The sequence below is a fragment of the Geotrypetes seraphini genome, chromosome 9, assembly GCF_902459505.1.
Source record: "Geotrypetes seraphini chromosome 9, aGeoSer1.1, whole genome shotgun sequence".
Classification (NCBI taxonomy): Eukaryota; Metazoa; Chordata; class Amphibia; order Gymnophiona; family Dermophiidae; genus Geotrypetes; species Geotrypetes seraphini.
Genome location: NC_047092.1, coordinates 25,393,499 through 25,413,885, shown reverse-complemented (window position 1 = coordinate 25,413,885; position 20,387 = coordinate 25,393,499). Strand labels below are relative to the sequence as shown.

The 20,387-nt window shown below is 41.4% G+C and overlaps 1 protein-coding gene across 4 annotated transcripts in view; it reads left to right on the top strand.

Moving 5' to 3' along the window:
- Positions 1–2,260: 2,260 nt before the first annotated feature.
- RSBN1L (round spermatid basic protein 1 like) overlaps positions 2,261–20,387 on the top strand; it is an 83,695-nt gene continuing 65,568 nt past the window's right edge. The window contains exon 1 of one of the 4 annotated variants that reach the window (XM_033958939.1): positions 2,261–2,809. In XM_033958939.1, coding sequence (XP_033814830.1) covers positions 2,377–2,809 — 433 coding nt within the window. In that variant the 5' untranslated portion in view covers positions 2,261–2,376. Of the gene's footprint in view, positions 2,810–3,045; positions 3,454–20,387 lie in introns of those variants that run through there. The other 3 variants (XM_033958937.1, XM_033958938.1, XM_033958940.1) reach the window with 3 other exon arrangements.

The window sequence follows — 20,387 nt, the reverse complement described above, 5'->3', positions numbered from 1 at the left end:
GTGCACAAATCAATGTGGTGTTCCGGCCCCAAGCACTGTATGCACCAACTGCTGTACTTCTTAAAGCTGGTTAACAGTCGGAACATGAAAATAGGAAAAATCACCTCAGCCAAATTGAATATGAGAGGCTGAGAAAGTATGGAAGGCCCCGCCCTGAAAAAGCACAATAGCGTGACAAAAAAATAAGAGAACCTCTATTTTTTTTTAATAAACTATATAAATAAATGCAGAAATTATACATATAAAATCCACGTGAGTGGGAAGGCAAGAGTGAAAAATTTAACGAATGTTCAATTCAATGGCACGACTGAACAACTCGGTGGAAAACATTGGGAAAATGTTGAACTGAGGAGCCGCGTACCTACGTCGGGCGGAAAGGCATATGCGGTGTGGTCGGTCGTGAACTTTCTAAAGTTCTTAAAGTGCCAATTCATTTGGGACCGTCCATGGTGGGGTTCGGTGGATGATGTCACCAACATGTGAGGACATGCCTGCTTTTCCTGGGATAATAAATGTTATATTAAGATATAGATGGATTACAATAATGTGATTCAGCTGTGGGAAGTCTTGCCTCTAATTGCTACATTTTTTAAAATATGAACTTGTGGGTAAGGGGCACAACAGTGTTATCGACTGTAGATATTCATACCTTTTTATACAGATCATCAGGAGTGACTCCTGAGAAAATTAAAAAGCTATAAGATAGGAGGCTGTTCATCAAATTAAATTATCTTGAGTGGCCCTCAGTTAATTTGGTGATTGGAATCAATGTTGTGCTATTACTACTATATCAAAATACCAACAACAAAAAAATAAGCAAAGTTCCGAACTCATTATACACATAGGATGATCTAAAAGGTCATAGCCTGAACTACCTCTTGGCTTCCTGAAATATACCAGTCATTTTGACAGGCAGCATAATAACTCATAAACTGGGGTCTGTTATATAATTCAAATGCATTGTAAACACCGCACAAAAGCTCCTAAAAAAAATGCAAACGGTTACAATAAGAGTGCAGCTGATGTGTAAATCGTTTACACGCCATGTTGAGATAATTTTCAGTTAAAGAACGTACATCAAAACAAGGATTGCAACTAAAACACCTACAATCGAACAAATCTAGCCCGAGTACTTTACATTTATTGAAACAGGTTTATTAGACGTGGCTTAAGGATCTCAAGCTAAAAATATAACAATTTTTTAATAATTCCAAATGTATGTGGAAACTTAAGTTATACATCAAAAATCAAAGAAAACAATGACTCCACGGTAAGTAAAACAAGTGGAAAAAGTGGGGAAGAAACTGTACGCATCATCCAGAGATAATATACATGTATTAAAACAAATAAAACAGCCTGTATTTAGTCAAAATATTAAGATCAGTCTATATAGACTGGTTTTTCAACACCTAGATCCAACATGTAATACAGATTGATTATCTGTTTTGGGTCTACAATATAGACTGATCTTAATATTTTGAACAAATACTAAATACAGGTTGTTTTATTTGTTTTAATACATGTATATTATTTCTGGTTGATGCATACAGTTTCTTCCCCACTTGTGGAAACTAGGATAACAAAAACATTATTATACAATAGTGTGGTTTTTTTTTTTTTTGCTTCTTGCAGTGGTGAAATATTAACAGAAAAACATTTTCAAATCAGAATTTCAAATAATTTCCTCCCTCAAATAAAACAATCAATTTTTAAAAGTTTGTCAAAACGAAGGAGTACGATGTAGGCACCTGATGTACCAAAGTACATATCACACAGCTGCAAAAAGATAAACACCTTTTACTTTAATCCAGGGTGTCGAATTTAAATACTTTTCCAAAGTCCCACCACGATAACACTATTCATTTTCGCTTGCTGCAACGCATCAATAGTGGGCAAAAAAGTCAATACTTTCCAAGTCGAGTCCCGTGAGGCAGCAGAACACACACTGGGCGGGGCTAACAACCTTACACGCCCCCAGGCCCAAACGAAGAAGCCAACTTCTCTCCACTGAAGCTTAACAGCTGAGCGAAGCGATACTCACTGCGACTCCTCCCAGTCTGCAGTCCGTTAAATCGTACTCTTCGCTCTCCCCAGGAAGCGCTTAAAAAAAAACAACAACCCCCAAACGTAGTTGATTTCGTGACTTCCCTTCCCCACGCCTCATCTTCTAAACGTGCTCCAGATGCACAAAAATGGCCGACCCGACCGCACGCCCGCCCCAGAGCTTCCCAGGCGCAGCGCCCGTTGCCCCGCCCCCGTCTCCGATTGGCCCAGACCGGTCATTCCGCGTTCCGCCCACTGCTCGCAGAAGCCGCGCGGCCACGCCCATTTCTTTCGGGCAGTCGGAGCCGAGTAAATACATCACTGGAGCCCAAAATGGCGGAGTCGCTGAGCCCCGTTCGCGGCGCACCAGCTCAACAAGGGCCGCGTCAGAGAGCCCTGGAAGCCCGTTCGCAGTTCTCTCGTAACCCGTACTCACACCCAGTGAAAAAACTGAAAACTGACGAGAAGGGACTGAAAGTGAAGCGAGCGACTGGAAGCGGCGGCGGGAACAGCAGGCGGCAGCAGCAGAGTTATGGCACCGCTGCAACATGGAGCTTTGCTCCCGGGGCTGGCGGCTGCATCATCGCCCCCGCCGCCTCTCTTCAAGTGGTCCCGCGACAGCCTTTCTACTCGTCTAAGCTCAAGAAACCTAAGGAGAAGAGACGACACAGGGTGACCGCAGAGGGCGCCGAGGAGAACGGAGAGCTGAAGTTAGCACCTCCGAGGGAAAGCTGCTTGTCTCCGGAGCCCCGGCCCCCGCCCCGCTGTAAGTTCTCTAGGGGGAGTCAAGTACAGAGTGCAGTGGAGAGGAGCGGAGGGCGCGAGCTCCTGTTAAATCCCACGCGCGCGCGGCGTATCCCGCTTGCGGGAGGAAAGGGAAGTGGGTGGGTACAGCGCGTGGTGCAGCCCGCTCGTGGGAGGAAAGGGTGGGAGGGAGAGAGCGCGCGAGCTGGTGTGCTGCTGGCGGGAGCTGGGGGCAGGGAAAGAGCGCGCGTGTTGTGCTGTTCCAGAACGAAATGTCTTTAGGCGATCTGCGCAGGAGATGGTGGTTATACCTTTGGGTTGACTTGCAGTTGATTTTTTTTGGGGCGTGTGTGTTGGAAGGGGTTGAAAGTTACCTGTCGTAACCCGGTAGAAGCGTTTTTAAAGTTTACTTCCGTGAAAAGAGCTCGTGGCTGAGATGTCGTACAAAATGTGTAAAACTAATCTTGGAGTCCTGTTTGGGCCTTTTATTCTCAAATGGGGTGTGTGCGAATGCTACTGACGACTGTTTCCTTGTAACAAGGTTTAGTGATTTGTTTTTGAATGTCGCCCTTGATTTTATTTAATATAACTTCACAAATTGACTGCAGAAAAATTGCTTTACCTGTTCAATTTACCAATTCTAGTTATTGGGCTGCTTGTGTCCAGGTTAGTTTTTGGTCTCTTCTTTTAGGTTTCCTACTATATGGGTAAACGACTGCTGTATACCTAACTCGGTTGTATTTTTTTCTTATATTGTATGTATTTGCCTATTTACCAAGCCCTGCAACTATCCAAACAACTATCGAAATTAATGATGATAGTACCTGAACTTCTGATTTTTTTAGGATCCCCATGGTCTTCCTGTACTAGGTCACCACTGACTTGTTGGCATCAGCCTGATTGGATTCTAGCCTATTGTTATTTACAGTATTTATTTCGTGGTCAGCCTTATTGAAATGTTATAATGGGATATTTATATACTGTCTTAATCAGTTAGCTCTAGAAAAGTTTAGAATAAAAGATACATTGGTTTAAATACAATATGTTTATAACTAAATTTTGATTTATAAGTAAGAGAAAAACATGTTTTAAAAAGTTAATGCAAATATTTGCTAAATAACCATGCTTTCAGTATTTTTCTTAGGTCCTCTTTTTTTTTTTTTTACTAAGCAGCAGTAGGTATTCTATCAGTGGAGTATTTAGCACTCCAGGCCACAGTAGAAATCCCTATGGCAGCTTAGTAAAAAGTGTGTGTGTGTGTGGGGGGGGGGGGGGGGGTAAATCTTAAATATTTTCATATCTTAATGTGGTTCTTCCACCACTTGTTTTCAATATATCCATAGACCTTTGATAATTCTCATTCAATCACATAATAATCAGGTTTTACTTATACACAGATGATCTTTTTATTTTCTCTGTTTCTTCACTTCACATGGACTTTATCTCCATTACAGGCCTATCTTCATTCAGTCACTAACTCAACTCAATCCAGATAAGACCACACAGTCTGCTGGATTACCAGATTACTCAGTCAGCCATTAATTTTGATTTTCAGATTTCTCCTGTCACTGGTTTTCGCTATTTAGAAATTTCTAACTTAATTACATCAGTTTTTCTTTCATATTGCGGTTTTTCTTTCATTTTGCAGGTTTTCTTTCATATTGTATGCATGCAGTTTTTCTTTCATATTGAAGGCACTTGGAGATTTTCTTGATTTTGATTCATGTCATACTGCAATATGTGCTCTGCTAATCTCTAAATTAGACTACTGTAATTCAATTTATACAGGTCTACCCAAGGGTGAGATCAAACAACTTCAGACATTGCAAAACTGGGCAGCTCTCTTCCTTTTCAGGGCTTCTAGATATGATGATCATGCACTGCTTTTGCTTCACATAAGAACATAGGATATTGGGCTTGATGGACCTTCGGTCTGACCCAGTATGGCAATTCTTGTTTCCAACATTGGCCAACCCAGGTCCCAAGTAGAAAACATATTTTATGCTGCTTATCTTAGGAATAAGCAGTGGATTTCCCCAAGCCATCTCAATAATGGTCTGTGGACTTCTCTTTTAGGAAATTATCCAAACCTTTTTTAAACCCCAGATTAAGCTTAAAATTCCTATTCTCACATTTAAAGCTTTTAATTTTGGGACTCCGATTTTATCTCTCTTCCACCACCATTCCTTATACTCCCCCTTGAGCCCTACACTCAACTGATTCTAAAAGAATGATCTTACTTTTTAATCCATGACAAACATACTTTTATTTTTTAGCCCCTGCCCTTTGGAATTCTCTACCAAATATAATCAGAATGGAACAATTATTTACTCATTTTAAGTTACTTTTAAAGGCCTACTTTTTTACCCTTTTGAGTAGGATCTGCTGATAGTCTCAGCAGTCGGGAATTTAGTATGACAGGTGACAAGATTATTAATTATTCTTTTAGTATGAATGAATGATTGTGAGATGACTTATTCTTTTTTTCTTTTAAATTCAGTGTCGTTCCTTTTGGTTTTCAATTATTTGTTTCAATGTTTCTTTTTGTATACCCCTTAGATTCTTAAATGGTAAAAGTGGTATATCAAATCACTAAATAATAATAACAAAAAGCTTAGTAAGATGCCATTGACTCATGTTAGAGTCCTAGCAAGTTGATGAATTACAAATCTAAAAAGAGATAAGTTTTGTGCTAGTTTGGCAAGGTCCTCCAGGGTCATCCCCATGGATGTTTTCAACATGTCTAGCCATCTGATTGCAGGTCGCCCTCTTCGCCTGGTTCCTTAGATCTTCCTGAACATAATGTCCTCCTCCAATGATCTCTCTCTTCTGACACTGTGACTAAAATAAGATGGTTGTAACTTCATCATTTGGGCTTTGAGTGACATAGCTAATTTGATCTCTTCCAGAATCGATTTGTTAGTTCTTCTGGCGTTCCATGGCATGCATATCCTTCTCCAGGACCAAAGCTAGTTGTTTATTTATGAAAGAGCCCAGGAGAGTGAAATCCTTTACAACTGCAATTCTATCACCTTCAAGCTCAAAATCTTTATCATTTTTTATAAGCTTCCGTAAAAAGCTTACATGTTAAATTAAGATGACTAGAAGAGGCTGATTAGAATATCCAAACTTATTGATTTGTACTGACTACATATACATCTGGCAGGATCTGACTTTTAAAAGCCTTCAAAAATAAAAAGGACAATTTACATGCAAAAATTTAAAAGCAAAACAAAATATTAAAATTGGCTTTTGCTGCAACTAGCAACCAATGGAGCTTCTTAAATGTGTCATTCTGTCATTTTTTTCTTCATGACAATCCTTACTGCTATTTTCTGCAATAACTAAGTGGGAGAGCAACTTTTTAAAGAAATGCCTAGAGATAGAAGGAATTACAATAGTCTAGCCAGGAAATTAAAGTAGTCAATTTTGCAGTTTATTCAATGAGGATCTAGCAAGCAGGTAAGTAGTGGGAGGGGGTGCCAGGGCCCATTGAATCTCAACTATACTATTGATCCAGATTAATTAAGTTTTCAGTTTGTCTGTGGGTGAGGATCCAGGTTCAAATATCTTCCAGACTGGAGGTAATACGTTTTAAAAGTATCATCTAAATCATTGGTTCTCAAACCTGTCCTGGGGGACCCCCGGCCAGTGAGGTTTTTAAGTTATCCCACATGAATATGCATGAGAGAGATGGATGTGGGAGGCATGCAAATCTGGCTCATGCATTTTCATTAGGGATATCCTAAAAACACGACTGGCTCGGGGTCCCCCAGGACAGGTTTGAGAGCCACTGATCTAAAGGGTTTACCACTGAAAAATTGATCTGTATATCAGCAGGATATATTTAGTCTGTTATTGAGAAAGACATGGGGGAAACCACTGCTTGCCCTGGATCGGTAACATGGAATGTTGCTACGCCTTGGATTTTGGCCAGGTACTAGTGACCTGGATTGGCCACTGTGAAAACGGGCTACTGGACTTGATGGACCGTTGGTCTGACCCAGTAAGGCTATTCTTATGTTCTTAAGTATGCTAATGCCATGAATTTTAATTCTTTACCAATGAAGCTGAAAGATGTTGAACAAAATTAGTGAAAGTGGGGATCCCTGTGGGACTAGAGAATGACACAGGGACAAATTTGTCCCCGTCCCCATGGGAACTCCCATGTCCATCCCCATGAGTTCTCTTCCTGTTACTGCCCCATTCCTGCAAGCTCTGTCCTCATCTGCATAAGCCTTGAACAGTTTAAAACTATAAGTGTGGTTAAGGCAGATCTTGTGGGAATGGGGCAGGGACAGAATGCGCGAGGACGGAGAAATTGAGTTTCTACGGGGACAAATTTGTCCCCGTGTCATTCTCTGCACCACAACCCTTTCTCCATGCTTCTGTAGTAAGGGTCCAATGTAATTTCATACTTTTGCAATTCCTTAACTTGAGAACCAAGATAAAACTAAATCAGTGACTTCAATTGATTCTAATGTATACACTTCTCCCTCTGTATTCGCGGATTCAGCAATCGCAGTTTCAATTATTCACGGTTTTTAGAATGCTGGCTCTTCCCCCCCAAAATTACATCAACTTGCATAGAGAAATCACTGATTTAAAGCGTTTACAGAGAAAATCTCCGATTCCCAGCCCTTTCTTCACCGTGTTTTGCCTCTCCTTCAGGAATAGGCCAGGTCTCCCACCATGTTGTTCGCGGTATCACCATATTCATGATGATTTTTAATATAAAATAGCGAATAACATATGAAAAAGTTATTTGCGGTTTTTATGTATTCGCGGGTCTGTTAATCCCCTATCACAGCGAATACGGAGGGAGAAGTGTACATGAGTAAATCTTGATCAACCAAATTGAAAGCAGATGATAAATCTAGCTGCATCAGTATTTGAAGGTATATCCTTATCCAATGATGATCTGGGTTCTGTGGCAAGATGTTCAGTATAGACTAGAGACTTGTTTTTTGTAAGTTACAGAAATCTGATTGCATACTGCCAAGTATTTCAAATCTGTCTAAATATTCTTGAGCATTCTTTTGGTTTTGTTTTATCTTTCTTTTCTCCTTGCTTCCTGATGGAAGGATGGGTTGTTCACATTACTGTCATCTCCCAACCTTGTTTCTACCACTGTCATAGAAATATGACTAGGACTATTTCAGATCCATAACCTGTCTTGCTTTATTTCTGATGTAATGCCACACACTGTATCTATAATTTAGCTTTAAACATTAGGTTTCCATTATGCTTATTTCATAGTTTTTAAAACACCATTACCATTTTTTTTGTCTTCATATCTTTTATGTAACATAACAGATGACAATAGATAAAAACTTGAATGGCCCATTTTTTTGTCCAACAAATCACACTCATTATCAAGTTATGATTAAACCAACAATGAATGTGATATAAAATACAGTGGTACCTTGGTTTACCAGCATAATTCGTTCCTGAAGCATGCTCATAAACCAAAATACTCATATATCAAAGTGAGTATCCCCATAGGAACTAAGGGAAACTCGCTTGATACCTTCCCCCATCCCCACCCCCCGAGGTCAGCGGCGCTGCTCTACCCCCCCTGAGAACTGGCATTGCTCCCTCCGAAGGCCCCCCCCCCCCCGCGTGATCCGGCACTCTCCGCCGTGATCTGAAATCCCCGAGATCCACCTGAACAGGCTTCTTACTTCCATCTGGCCACCGGCACCGGCATGTCCTGTGCATTGGTGCCCGAAGATCTGCCTCCTCTTCTTTGCTGGGCCTTGAGCATCTGCGCATGCTCAAGGCCTGCAAATTCACGCCGGTGGCCAGATGGAAGTAAGAAGCCTGTTCAGGTGAGTCTGAGGGATTTTAGATCGCGGGGGGGAGGGTGCCAGATCGCGAGGGGTGCTGCTTGCAAATCGAGGCAAGCTCAGTTTCCGAGGTGCTGATTTTGCGAATGTTTTGCTCGTCTTGCAAAACACTCGCAAACCGGTGCACTTGCAAACCGAGGTACCACTGTACTGTATTTTTGATCCTGATCTTTCTTTGGTATTTCTGGGATATAGAAGTCTGTCTGACACTATACTTATTTTCCAACCATTGTAGTTGCAGTCAAAGCGCACTTCGGCCTATCTCAGACTGCCTTCCCATATAAGGGAAACAAATTGAATAAATCTGCCCAGCCTTAGTTCTTGACAGCTAGAGTTGCTGTCTAAGCACCAGTTGATATCTTAAGATGACTGTGTGGGTCATGTTTGTTTTTTATACCAAAAGGTATTCAATTTTGCGGTCCTAGGAACTACCTCACATATATACTGAGGGAGTAAAAAATGGAGAAAAAGACCTCGGTATTCCCAGGAATTAACGACACCTGGAACTCTGTCAGCTTCAAAGGCTGTTATAGGCAATACATTCTTGGTCAAAAATCTATATACAGTACCTTGGATTGCAAGTAACTTGGTTTGCAAGTGTTTTGCAAGACAAGCAAAACATTTTATTAAATTTTAACTTGATATACAAGCAATGTCTTGCAATACAAGCACATACAGAATACACACATCACAACTGTGCCGATGGTTCTTCTCTCTCTGATGCTGTGGGAGTGTAGTGACTGTTCTAAATGAGAGAGATCTTGCAATACAAGTACGTATAGTATTTTGTATTAAAGTTTTTGGGTTGTGGAGCGAATCGTCTGAGTTTCCATTATTTCTTATGGGGAAATTCGTTTTGATATACAAGCGCTTTGGATTACAAGCATGCTTCTGGAATGAATTATGCTCGCAAACCAAGGTTTGACTGTACTTATTAAACTCTCTTAATTTTTATTATACTTGCTTGGTCTCTAATATGCTCAAATCACTTCAAAAAATCAACGCAAAACATACACCAATCAGCCAAAAAGAGAAGAAGAGAACCAAGCACTTATCTCTGAGTGTGTTCTAGTACCATCGACAAAAGTCACTGCAGAGATCCTTGTATTTCAAGAAGTGTTCAGTATCAGCAAAAAACTGCTGTCTACATAATCCAATAGATTTCCCAGCAAGGTCCTGTTTCGCAATAACGCTGCATCAGGGGAAACTATCTTAAAGACAAGAGCTACCGCTTCATTGACTTCCTCTCGGGAGAAATGACTCAAAGAAAGGAGAGATGTCAGATTTCGGAGAAGGGTGATGAAGGAAAGAAGAGAGAGATGTCAGACCACTGTAATGGGAAGGAGGGGGGAGAGAGATGCCAGACCGCAGAGAGGCGAGATATTTTAGACATAGGGAATGAGAGAGAGATTCCAGGCTATGGAAGAGGAGAGAGATTCCAAGCTATGGGAAGGAAGAGGAGAAAGATGCCAGACAAGGGGAGATAGAGGGAGGAGATGGTGCAGAGCAATGGGTGCAACAGGGAAGAAGAAAAGTTTCTTATGGATAGATGGGAATAGGGGAGAAGAAAGAGGGAGGAGATGATACACATGGATAGATGGGAAGGGAAAACATGGAAAAGTAGATAGATTTTGAGAAGAAAGCAGAAAAATGGTAGAAAGTGGAATGTTTAAAGTTAGATAAAAATGCTAAATAGGATTGTATGGCAGAAAGTGAAGGAGAGAAAAACTGCAAATGGATAATGTGGCCCTTGTTAGACATTTAAGAGCACAGAGAGAAGGAAGTGCAGCCAGGGACTGTGAAAAGATAGTTTGAAAAACAAAATCACCAGACATCAAAGGTAGGGGAAATTATTTTATTTTCAATTTAGTGATTGAATTGTGTCAGTTTTGAGAATTTACATCTGCTGTCCATATTTTGCACTGTTCAGGAAGAAATGCATTTGTTTCTATTTCTCTGGGGTTGTACTGCATACAGAGTCTTGCATATTAGGGTTTTGTTTGTATACAGTATATTTGTTTTCCCGTATTTGCATAGGTTTATCTGTGTTCTGGTAGGAACGAATGTTGAGAAGCATACAGTGCTTTGGGTAGTTTAATTTTGTGGTTAACCATTTATATGTTTGTAATAAAATTATATTGTGTATATATGAAAAATGAATGGAAAAAATGGTATAATTAGTACTATTATGGGGGTGGGGTCTGGGGCAGAGCTTTTGGACCCCCCCCCAAAAAAAAAGTTTTCCGCTGTCTATGAGTAGAATGACTATTTGAATAAAGTTTGGATTAAATATGGTAACATTTATGAGGTGAAAATAACCAGATGAATCACTGACATGGTGTCTCAGGATGAGGAAGGATCTATACTTCTACTAAGACTATATGTTAAATTCAGCCCACGACTTATCTTGTTCTAAATTTCGGCCCCTTATGTGATTGAGTTTGACACACCCCTGTTCTAGGGTATACATATTCTGGTCTTTAGTCTTATACATCTTTTGGCATAAACTCTATACCACTGTTTTGACTCCTTCCTCTAGACCAGTGGTCTCAAACTCGTGGCCCGGGGGCCACATGCGGCCTGCCAGGTACTATTTTGAGGCTCTCGGTATGTTTATCATAATCGCAAAAGTAAAAAAAGTTTCTTGATCATATGTCTCTGTAGCTATAAACTACAATATTATTAAGACTTAGCCAAAAGGAAAGATTTATAAGCTATAAAGAGTTTAACCTCAATCAAAATTATCATTTCTTTAATAAGATATTAACTAGTTTTTCTGAGGCCCTCCAAGTACCTACAAATCCAAAATGTGGCCCTGCAAAGGGTTTCAGTTTGAGACCACTGCTCTAGACTGCTTTCTTTTTACATCCTCTGCAAAATATGGCTTCAAAAGTGAACACCTCCCTTTCTTCTACTGCTTATGCCTCTCTTTGCAGCCTAGCATCATCCTGGCTACAGCCACTTCATAGTTACACATTGTTTCATTGCTTTCAGATCTTGGACATTATCACCAGAAGGTCCCTTTCCCTGTTTGTCCACATCAGCCTTCTTTGGCTTTCTACTCCCCAAGTGCATTACTCTGCACTTCTTTGTATTAAATTTAACTGCCAAACAGATCAATATTTTTAACGTTTGCAGCTCTCTCTTTATGTTGTCCACTCTCTGGGTGTTCACTCTTGCAAATCCTGGTATCATCCACAAAAAGGCAAACCTTACCTTCTAACTCTTCGGAGATGTTGCTCACAAATATATTGAATAGTATTGGTCCCAGCACTGATCCTTGTGGCACTCCACTACTCACCTTTCCTTTCTCTGAGTGAATACCATTAACCACCATCTGGCATCTGTCTGTCAACCAGTTTCTAATCTAATTCACTGCTTTGGGTCCTAACTTCATTCAACCTGTCGAGTTTTTTCAAGAGTCTCCGATAAGAAGCCATGTCGAAGGCTTTGCTGAAATCCAAGTACAAGTAGATTACATGTAGTTCATGTATTTGATCCAGTTTTCTGGTCGCCCAAAGAATTAAAGCAGATACATTTGGCACAATTTACCTTTTGGTAAAACCATGTTGTTGCGTTGCTTGTAACCCATTAGATTCCAGGAAATTCACTGTCCTTACCTTCAGCAGCACTTCATTTACTTTTCCAATGACCTAAGTGAGGCTTACCAGCTTGTAGTTTTCTGCTTCTTCTCTGCCATCACTTTTTTGTGAAGAGGGACCACATCCACTTTTCTCCAAACTCATGGAACCTCGCTGGTCTTCAAAGATTTATAAACAAATCCTTACTGCTGACAGAATTCTGCAGACACTCAGACCTGTCATCTCCCGTTGGGTGGGGGCCATTTTCTGTTTCCTGACATAACATTCCCCCCTCCCAATGTGGATCCTGCAGCCCTTCTAAAGTAGCGGTAGCTTGGCTGCAGAGGCAGTACCAGGGCATTTCCTCTGCCGTATTGTCTTTGGTGTTACTTCCTTTGGATAGATGGCACGGTAGACTCAGGAAGGTCCTGGTGGGACTGGCAGCAAGTTGCCTGTTCACAGTGCTTCCTCTGCTGGCCAGCTGCCATTACTGCTTTGTGAGAGGGGGGATAGGGAAAAGAAGATAAGACTCATGGGGGGAGAAGAAAGGCCAGATTTCTGGAGGGGGGGCTAGACTACAGGGGGAAGTATGTGAGAGAGAGGCTAGAACCACAAGGGGACGGAGATGGAGTGAATCAGACCAGAAAGGGGGTGGGAGAGGAGGAAGATATGCTCGGCTAGTGAAGGGAGGCAGAGTTGCCAGATCATGGGAGTAGAGAGGGATTTCATAGTGCAAGTGAGAGAAGGGTTGGGGGGGGCAAGGGGGGACATGGATGCTGGACCCGCAAGTGGGGATGGAGGGAGGGTAGAGAGAGTGTGTAACCCAGACCAGAAATAGGGTTTGGGGGATACGAAGAGATTCTTGATCATGGCCATGGGGTTGGGCCAAAGTAATGGGGTGAATATGCCATGGGAGTGGGGGCAGCAAGCTGAAGACTTCCTATGGTTGATGGGAGTAAAGATACAGTGACAGCTGGGAAGGTGAGAAGACAAAATGAGAGACTGGGGTATTGCATGAGGGAGAAGACTTTAGGGGCCAACAGAATTATGGGTCATGTTGGGAGGGAGGCACAACTACAGTGGGAGTGAGAGGGGGAACAGAGGAGGCTGGAGCCTGAGAGAGGAAAAGTCAGCAAGGAATTTTGTGCCTTATGATGAGAGAATTCTACGCAAAACACTACAAATAAACTTTGTGGAATTTTATTAATTTTTTGTGCAAAATTCTGCCAGGAATAAAATCCTTAAGAGGTCCTGCCAAAACCTCTCTGAGCTGCCTCAGTATCCTAGGATGGATCTTGTCCGGTCCCATGGCTTTGTCCACTTCAGGTTTTCAAGTTGTTCATATACAGTACACACTGTATCTAATATTGCTTCTGAATAATCTGACTCCCTGGAACCTCATATTATCTCTTGTTTTAGAGCATCTCTCTGGGTGTATATATTCAGGTCCTTAAAGCTTAAAGACATGGTTTCTGGTGCTCATCATGTACTGTTTTGTTAGCCCTTTCTTGGACTGTCTCAATTTGATTATCAGACCTCTGAAACATTAATAGGACATAGTATTCTGACTGACTAGCCTATATAGAGACTCGGTCATCAACTATTTGTCTGTGTACCCTAATGTTCTGATTCTGCTCATTGCTTTATTACTTGCTTCAGTAATACTACTATAAGATAACTGGGTACTGTTACTCCAAAATCTTATGTGAATGGCTTGAGTATGTCTTTTACAGTCTTTTTATGCTGATTGGTGATGTATACCAGTGGTTCTTAAACCTGTCATGGGGGGACCCCCAGCCAGTCTGGTTTTCAAGATATCCCTAATATGCAGGAGAGAAATTTGCCTACCACCTACTTTTATATGTAGATCTCGTGCATATTCATTAGGGATATCTTGAAAACCAGTCTGGCTGGGGATCCCCCAGGACGGTTTAAGAACCACTGATGTAAACTACTTTTTTTTAAATCTCTTTTTAATAGAAGGGCAGTTTGTAAACGGAGATAGTTGGTTTCTATCTCTTATACATTTTCTGTGGAGTACTATATAATGCATGACTTGTGTGATTTATGCATTATTTACTGCCAAGAAGCTCAAAGAACGGTTAAGTTCTTATCTACCTTCTCAAGGTTGTTTAATCTGTGGGAGTTCGTCATCTGCTTGTCAACTTTTTTCTTTCTAGCCCTCCACAATTTTCTCTTGGGCCGATGCAGAAAGCAGCTGCAGGCTGGTTCTATAATAATAATAATAATAATTTATATACCGCAGGACCGCGAAATGATTAAAAATGCTACAAATTGAGTAGAACTAACAAAGTTAAAAGCTAGTGACTAACAGCTCTAGAGATCAGTTATTGTGAAATAAGATTATACAAATCAGCTACCTAAGTACTTCAGGAACAGATATGTTTTTAGGTGTTTCCTAAATTCCCCATAAGTAGTAAACATAAGCAATTGTTCCAGATCTTTACCCCATAATGCTGCCTGATGTGAGAAAAGATGTTGATGAGCTGAGCAGAGAGGACTTGTTACTCCTGGTGGAATTTTGTGCAAAAAAATTAAAAATTCTGCACACAAACGCTGGGACTTACTAAACGGCACTAGAGGTTTTTTGGCACAGGCCGATGAGGTAAATGCTCTGATGCTCATAGGAATTCTATGAGCGTTGGAACATTTACTTTGCTGGCCCACACTAAAAACTTTAGCACTGTTTAGTAAAAGGTGTCCCAAATTAGCAAATTCTGCAAAATTGTGCAAATTTGTTTGTCTAAATTTAAACAATAATTTTGCTAATTATCTATATCAGTGTTTTTCAACCTTTTTTGGGCAAAGGCACACTTGTTTCATGAAAAAAATCACGAGGCACACCACCATTAGAAAATGTTAAAAAATTTAACTCTCTGCCTATATTGATTATATATAAAGTAATTCTCTTGAATAGGAATCAAATAAACACAAAGAAAGTATTTTATAATTACTTTATTATGAAATATTAAGTAAACAGAATAGTGAAAAATTATAAAATACTTTATTCAGTGCGAAACCTGAGCCTGTTTGGCTGAACACAAAGCTGATATTCTGGCTGGAATCGAAGAAAGACACACACGTAGCTCTTCGTCAACAGCTCTCAGTCTCTCTCTGTATTTGGTTTTTATAGCATACAAAAATAGACAAATATACCCTCCTCCATCCTTTTTATTAAACCACAATAGCAGTTTTTAGCGCAGGGAGCTGCGCTGAATGCCCAGCGCTGCTCTTGATGCTCATAGGCTCCCTGCGCTAAAAACCACTATTGCGGTTTAGTAAAAGGTGACCATATTGTAAAATATAGACAGCAGATATAAATTCAGAACTGTGCATAGTAAGTGAAGGGAAGTTTTCATCTCTGGGAATTTACCCAGTTAACTATTAAGTTATTTGGGCAAATTCCTTTGAAAACTGTGGTAATACTGCCTCCACTTTGCTAAATTTAAAATAAAATCATTTTTCCTACCTTGTCTGGTGATTTCTGGTTGCACTTTCTTCTTCTGACTGTGCATCCAATCTTTCTTCCCTTCTATCAGCCTGTATGCTTTCTCTCCTCCATACCTCATTCCCTCCCCCAACTTTTTCTTCCTCTCTCCCTGACCTTTCTTTCTTTTTTTCTGTTTCTCTTCTTTCCTTCTGTTTCCCTGCCTGCCCCCTTTCTTTCTTTCTCCCTGCCGTTCCCCAAGCCACTGCCACTGCCGCTGCCATCGGGGAACAGGACCCACCAATGGATAACAGGCCCCAAAGCCGACTCCGACGCATGCTCTCCCTGACGTCAATTCTGCAATCGGAGAGGAAGTTCTGCCCAGCCAGGCAGCGATTGGCTGGCCCGAACTTCCTCTCTGCCTGCAGAATTGACGTCGGGGAGAAGAAGACTTATCGGCTCGATAGATTAGATCGCCAAGACAAAGTGAGTCCTGGGTGATCGACTCACTTTGCCTTGGCGAGCTACTGGCGCCCCTGCCTCGGGCCCCCTGTCAGCTCCGGGCCCGGCGGCGCTGCGGCACACCAGGCAACATCTCGCGGCACACTAGTGTGCCGCGGAACAGCGGTTGAAAAACACTGATCTATATTATGTTTAAAACATTAAAAATGTGTTTTTCCTAACTTGGTTGCCTGGACATTTTATTTTTCCATCATATTTCTTCCAATTTCTCTTTTCTGCTTTCCTGTCTATTGTCTGCTAATTTTCGTTCAAACGGTTGCTATACACTTGTGTTTTCTCCTCTCTCCTGTCTATTCCCTCACTACACATATCATTTTTAGCTCTTTTCTGCCTCTTTCTTACCCTTCTCTTCTTTTTGACTTTTCAGCTACCTACCAAATTTCTATCTTCTCTCTCATTTTCCACCTTATTTTCTCCTCCGCTCTCTATTCCCTTTCAACTTCAGCATATGTCCCATGTCCATATTTCTACCCTCTGTAATAACTGTTCTCATCTGTTTCCTTAACACGTCTTCCTCCCCCTCCTGGCTTCTCCCTCATACCTTACCATTATCAGGGTCTATCTTCCTCCACCCTTATAGTCTAGCTTCTGCTCCCTCTTTCTTCCTCCCCACACTTGTAGCCTGACATCTGCCTATCCTTTCTCTCTTCCCTGCTGCACTCTCCCCCATGGTCCAGCATTTCTCCCACTCTTCCCTCACTCCCATTCCCAGGCATCTCTCCATAACTCCCTTCTGCTTCTGGATCCACCATTTTCTTCCTTCTCTTCCTCTATCTCCTGTGTATCTCTTTCCCTCTCATTCACACTCATGTCCATCTTTCTCTCCCTCCCTTGCGTCCCTTTCCCCATACAGCATTCTCTCCCTCCCTTCCACTGCCAAATCCAACATTTCTTTTCCACTTTCCATCATATCTCTCTTTCTCTTCCTTGTGCCCTGGGTCAAACCTCTTTATTCCCCACCATGCAGCATCCCTCCTTTCCTTCCCTCTATTGTATTCAACATTTCTTTCTCTCTCCCTATGCACCATTTCTACCTCCCCTCCACCCTTATGTCCAACATGTCTCCCAACCCCTCTACCATATGCAGGATTTCTGCCTCACCCTTTCCCACCTCTTTGTTGCATCTGTCCCTTCCTCTCTTCCAACCCATGCCCAACATTTCTTCCTCTCTCCTCCCTCCCCCCATGTGCAGCATCTTCCTTCCCTCCCACACCCCCTGTGCACCAGCTTTCCTTTCTTCCCACCCCCCTCTGCAACAGCTTTCCTTCCTTCCCCTTCTGGGCATTCTCTTTCTTCAACATCTCACAACATTGATTCCCATGCAATGCTTGCCACTAACCCAGAAGTCTCTCTGCAGCAGAGGAGAGGCTTCCGGGTTAACCCTTTCAGGACCAAGGGACATATTTGTCCCATAACTTTAAAATCCTATAAATTTTGATTGGGATAGTCTACAGTTCTAAATTTGATATGTACGGATTCCATATGATACTGCCTTTATGTAAACAAACTGGTTCCGACATTCATTCATTTGCGTCGTTGCCAGATTGACGAGAAGATTCACTTGCCACACTGTCCATAAGCCAGAAGTTTGATTTTTTTTTTTTTAAATAATGATATTTCACAAAAAAAATCAATTTTTTGGCATCTGCAAGCCCTTTTTACCATAAAAATGTCGTCAAAACCACAAAAATTGGCCTACGATCCTTATGGTCCTGAAAGGGTTAACAGCAGGCAGCGTGTGGGAATTGCTGCCGATGCCGTGACCTGTTCAAGTGACACCATCGAGGAGGTAGGAGATTCTGCGCAGAAAAAGGGAATTCTGCATGATTGCAATTCTGCGCAAATTCTGCATTGCGCAGTCAATATGCAAATTCTGCCAGGAGTAACTTGTGTGTGGATGTTAATTCATGGGGTAGACACTGCCTTGAGTTGTATTAAAATGTAGGCTAATGAGTTACTATAGGTATCCCGTGCTATGCCTACTTTTAATGTATATACAGCATAAAAAATACATTGTGAGGGCCTAGAGTGGTATACAGTAGAAGACTTTGCAGAGATTTCATGTTAATGTTTCATATTTAGGTGCTGGTTTTTCTTGTTATGCAAGCTGAAGGAAGCTGGTGCAAGTTTTTAAAGGCAGCTTGTCGGTAACAAATGTGTGTCTAAACAAAACTGAGAGTGAAAGCACACATCTGTGCCTAAATTTTAAGCCTCCTAAAAATTTCACGTACAGATATTTTTTTGAAAGATTCATGTTTAGGCGCTGAAGAACAGGTGCTGTTGCGTATTGACATTGTCAGTTTTGGTTCAGACTTATGTATAGAAGCCACACTTACTGCAAAACCAAGTGCATGAATCCAACATACTCTCTCCATTTTTGCCACACATAAAATTTGCCTGTACATAAACTTGCTGCATTCTGTGGTATTAGTCTCACGGTAGAAGCCAGGCACCCAGACGTGCAGCTGTACCGCAAGCCTTTCTGCAACCCTTTGTCCTTGCTGTGTTAACTGATCCCTATACCCTTGCAGCATCTGTCCATTTAATTTTGTGTTGCATTCCCACCTACTGTCTCAGGGGCTTGAAGTGTGGCTAGCTTTGTGGTGTTTGTTTTTGCCATTTCTTTATTACTTACCCCGGTGGTTCTAAACTTTTTTAGAGGCCATGGCTCCTTTTGAGAATCTGATGAAATCTGTGAATCCTTTCCCAGAAAAATGCAGATAGCTTAGCAGGTACCAAATCACACAAACCCTGTGATAGCCTTGCTCTCTTTAACAGGGTTGTCTTGTTTCCAGGGTAACAAGTGCAAAGGGTGGGGATGCTGCAGGGCTTGGTGAACTAGTGATTTCTGAAAGGTCCCTTGTTGATTCTTTGTTGCTACAGCACTGCAGCTATTGGTCATGCACCAACTTTGATTTCTTTATATTAAACTATAAGTAGGTGCTGTTTCCTTGTCCACCTAATATTAAGCTCTCAAGTACTAAAAGATTGTTTTAACTATTAGTAGCCTGGAACAAAAATGTAATACATGCTTGAAAAAACAATATATATATTTTTTTACCTTGAAATTCACCTTGACTTGATGATGTAAACAAGGACAGGTGTCCATAATTTTTATAACAGAGTATGTTTTCTCTAATCCCTATCAAAATAAATTATTCTAGACACTGTAACATGGCAACAGTGACAATTTATATAATTTTCTGATCATGCTACCTTGCTTCTTTTTGGAGACCAACAAGAACTTAGCGTGATTTTGACAAAAAAAACATTTTTTTTTTCATAGTTTAATTGGAATGAAAAAAGATTTCAAATATGTTTATTGATTTTCAATATACAACAATATATAAACAGGAAAAGATTCAGTAGAATAAAAAGAAAAAAAAATATTTTAGGGGTCCCGGCTTATTTTTTGTCTTTGTTTCTTGAAAAGGGTAGGGGCAGGTTTTTGTTTTGTTTTGCTTTGCAGTACTGTAATCTATTAACTTTTTTCCTCTCAATGTGTTATACATTTGTTCCAATTGTGTTTGAATACCAGAAGCTTTGAAGCTTGATTTAATCTGAAACTCTGGACTTAACATGTCCTTGATTCCCTTAGAGAGGCACTGCTCTTACTACAGCTCACACTACTTGCACTCCTCCCTCTCCCCCACCCTCACCTTTGTGGCACTCCTGGTGTGAAGAATCTACAGATTCCAGAAGGGATGGAATCAGGAACTCTCTTCTGCTATTCCAAGACTCAACAAAGTTGCATCTTCAGGTCTTGCTGCTGCATTCTTTGTTTTATTTACCGTATTTTTTGCTCTATAAGAGGCACCTGACCTTAAAATGCACATACATTTAGAGGAGGAAAACCCAAGAAAAAAAAATTCTGAACCAAATGGTGTACCCTGTCCCCCCTCTGGTGGTCTAGTAGTAGGCCGGGCACAGGGTAGGTCTAGTGGTAGGCCGGGACAGGGCAGGTCTAGTGGCAGGCAGGCAGGCAAGGCCCCCCACCCTGAGGCAAGCCCCCCGTACCTTTTTTAAAATCCTGACGTCCAACACTGTATGGCAGGAGCTTTCAGTGATCCTGCTCTTCCCTTGCTGACTTCCGAGCATCAGAGCAGAACACGAGGCAGGCGCGAGCTTATCGCGATCCTGCCTGGTCCCGCTCCGTGCAATACTGAAGGTGCAGGAGAAGTTCCATCCAAGAGGACCACC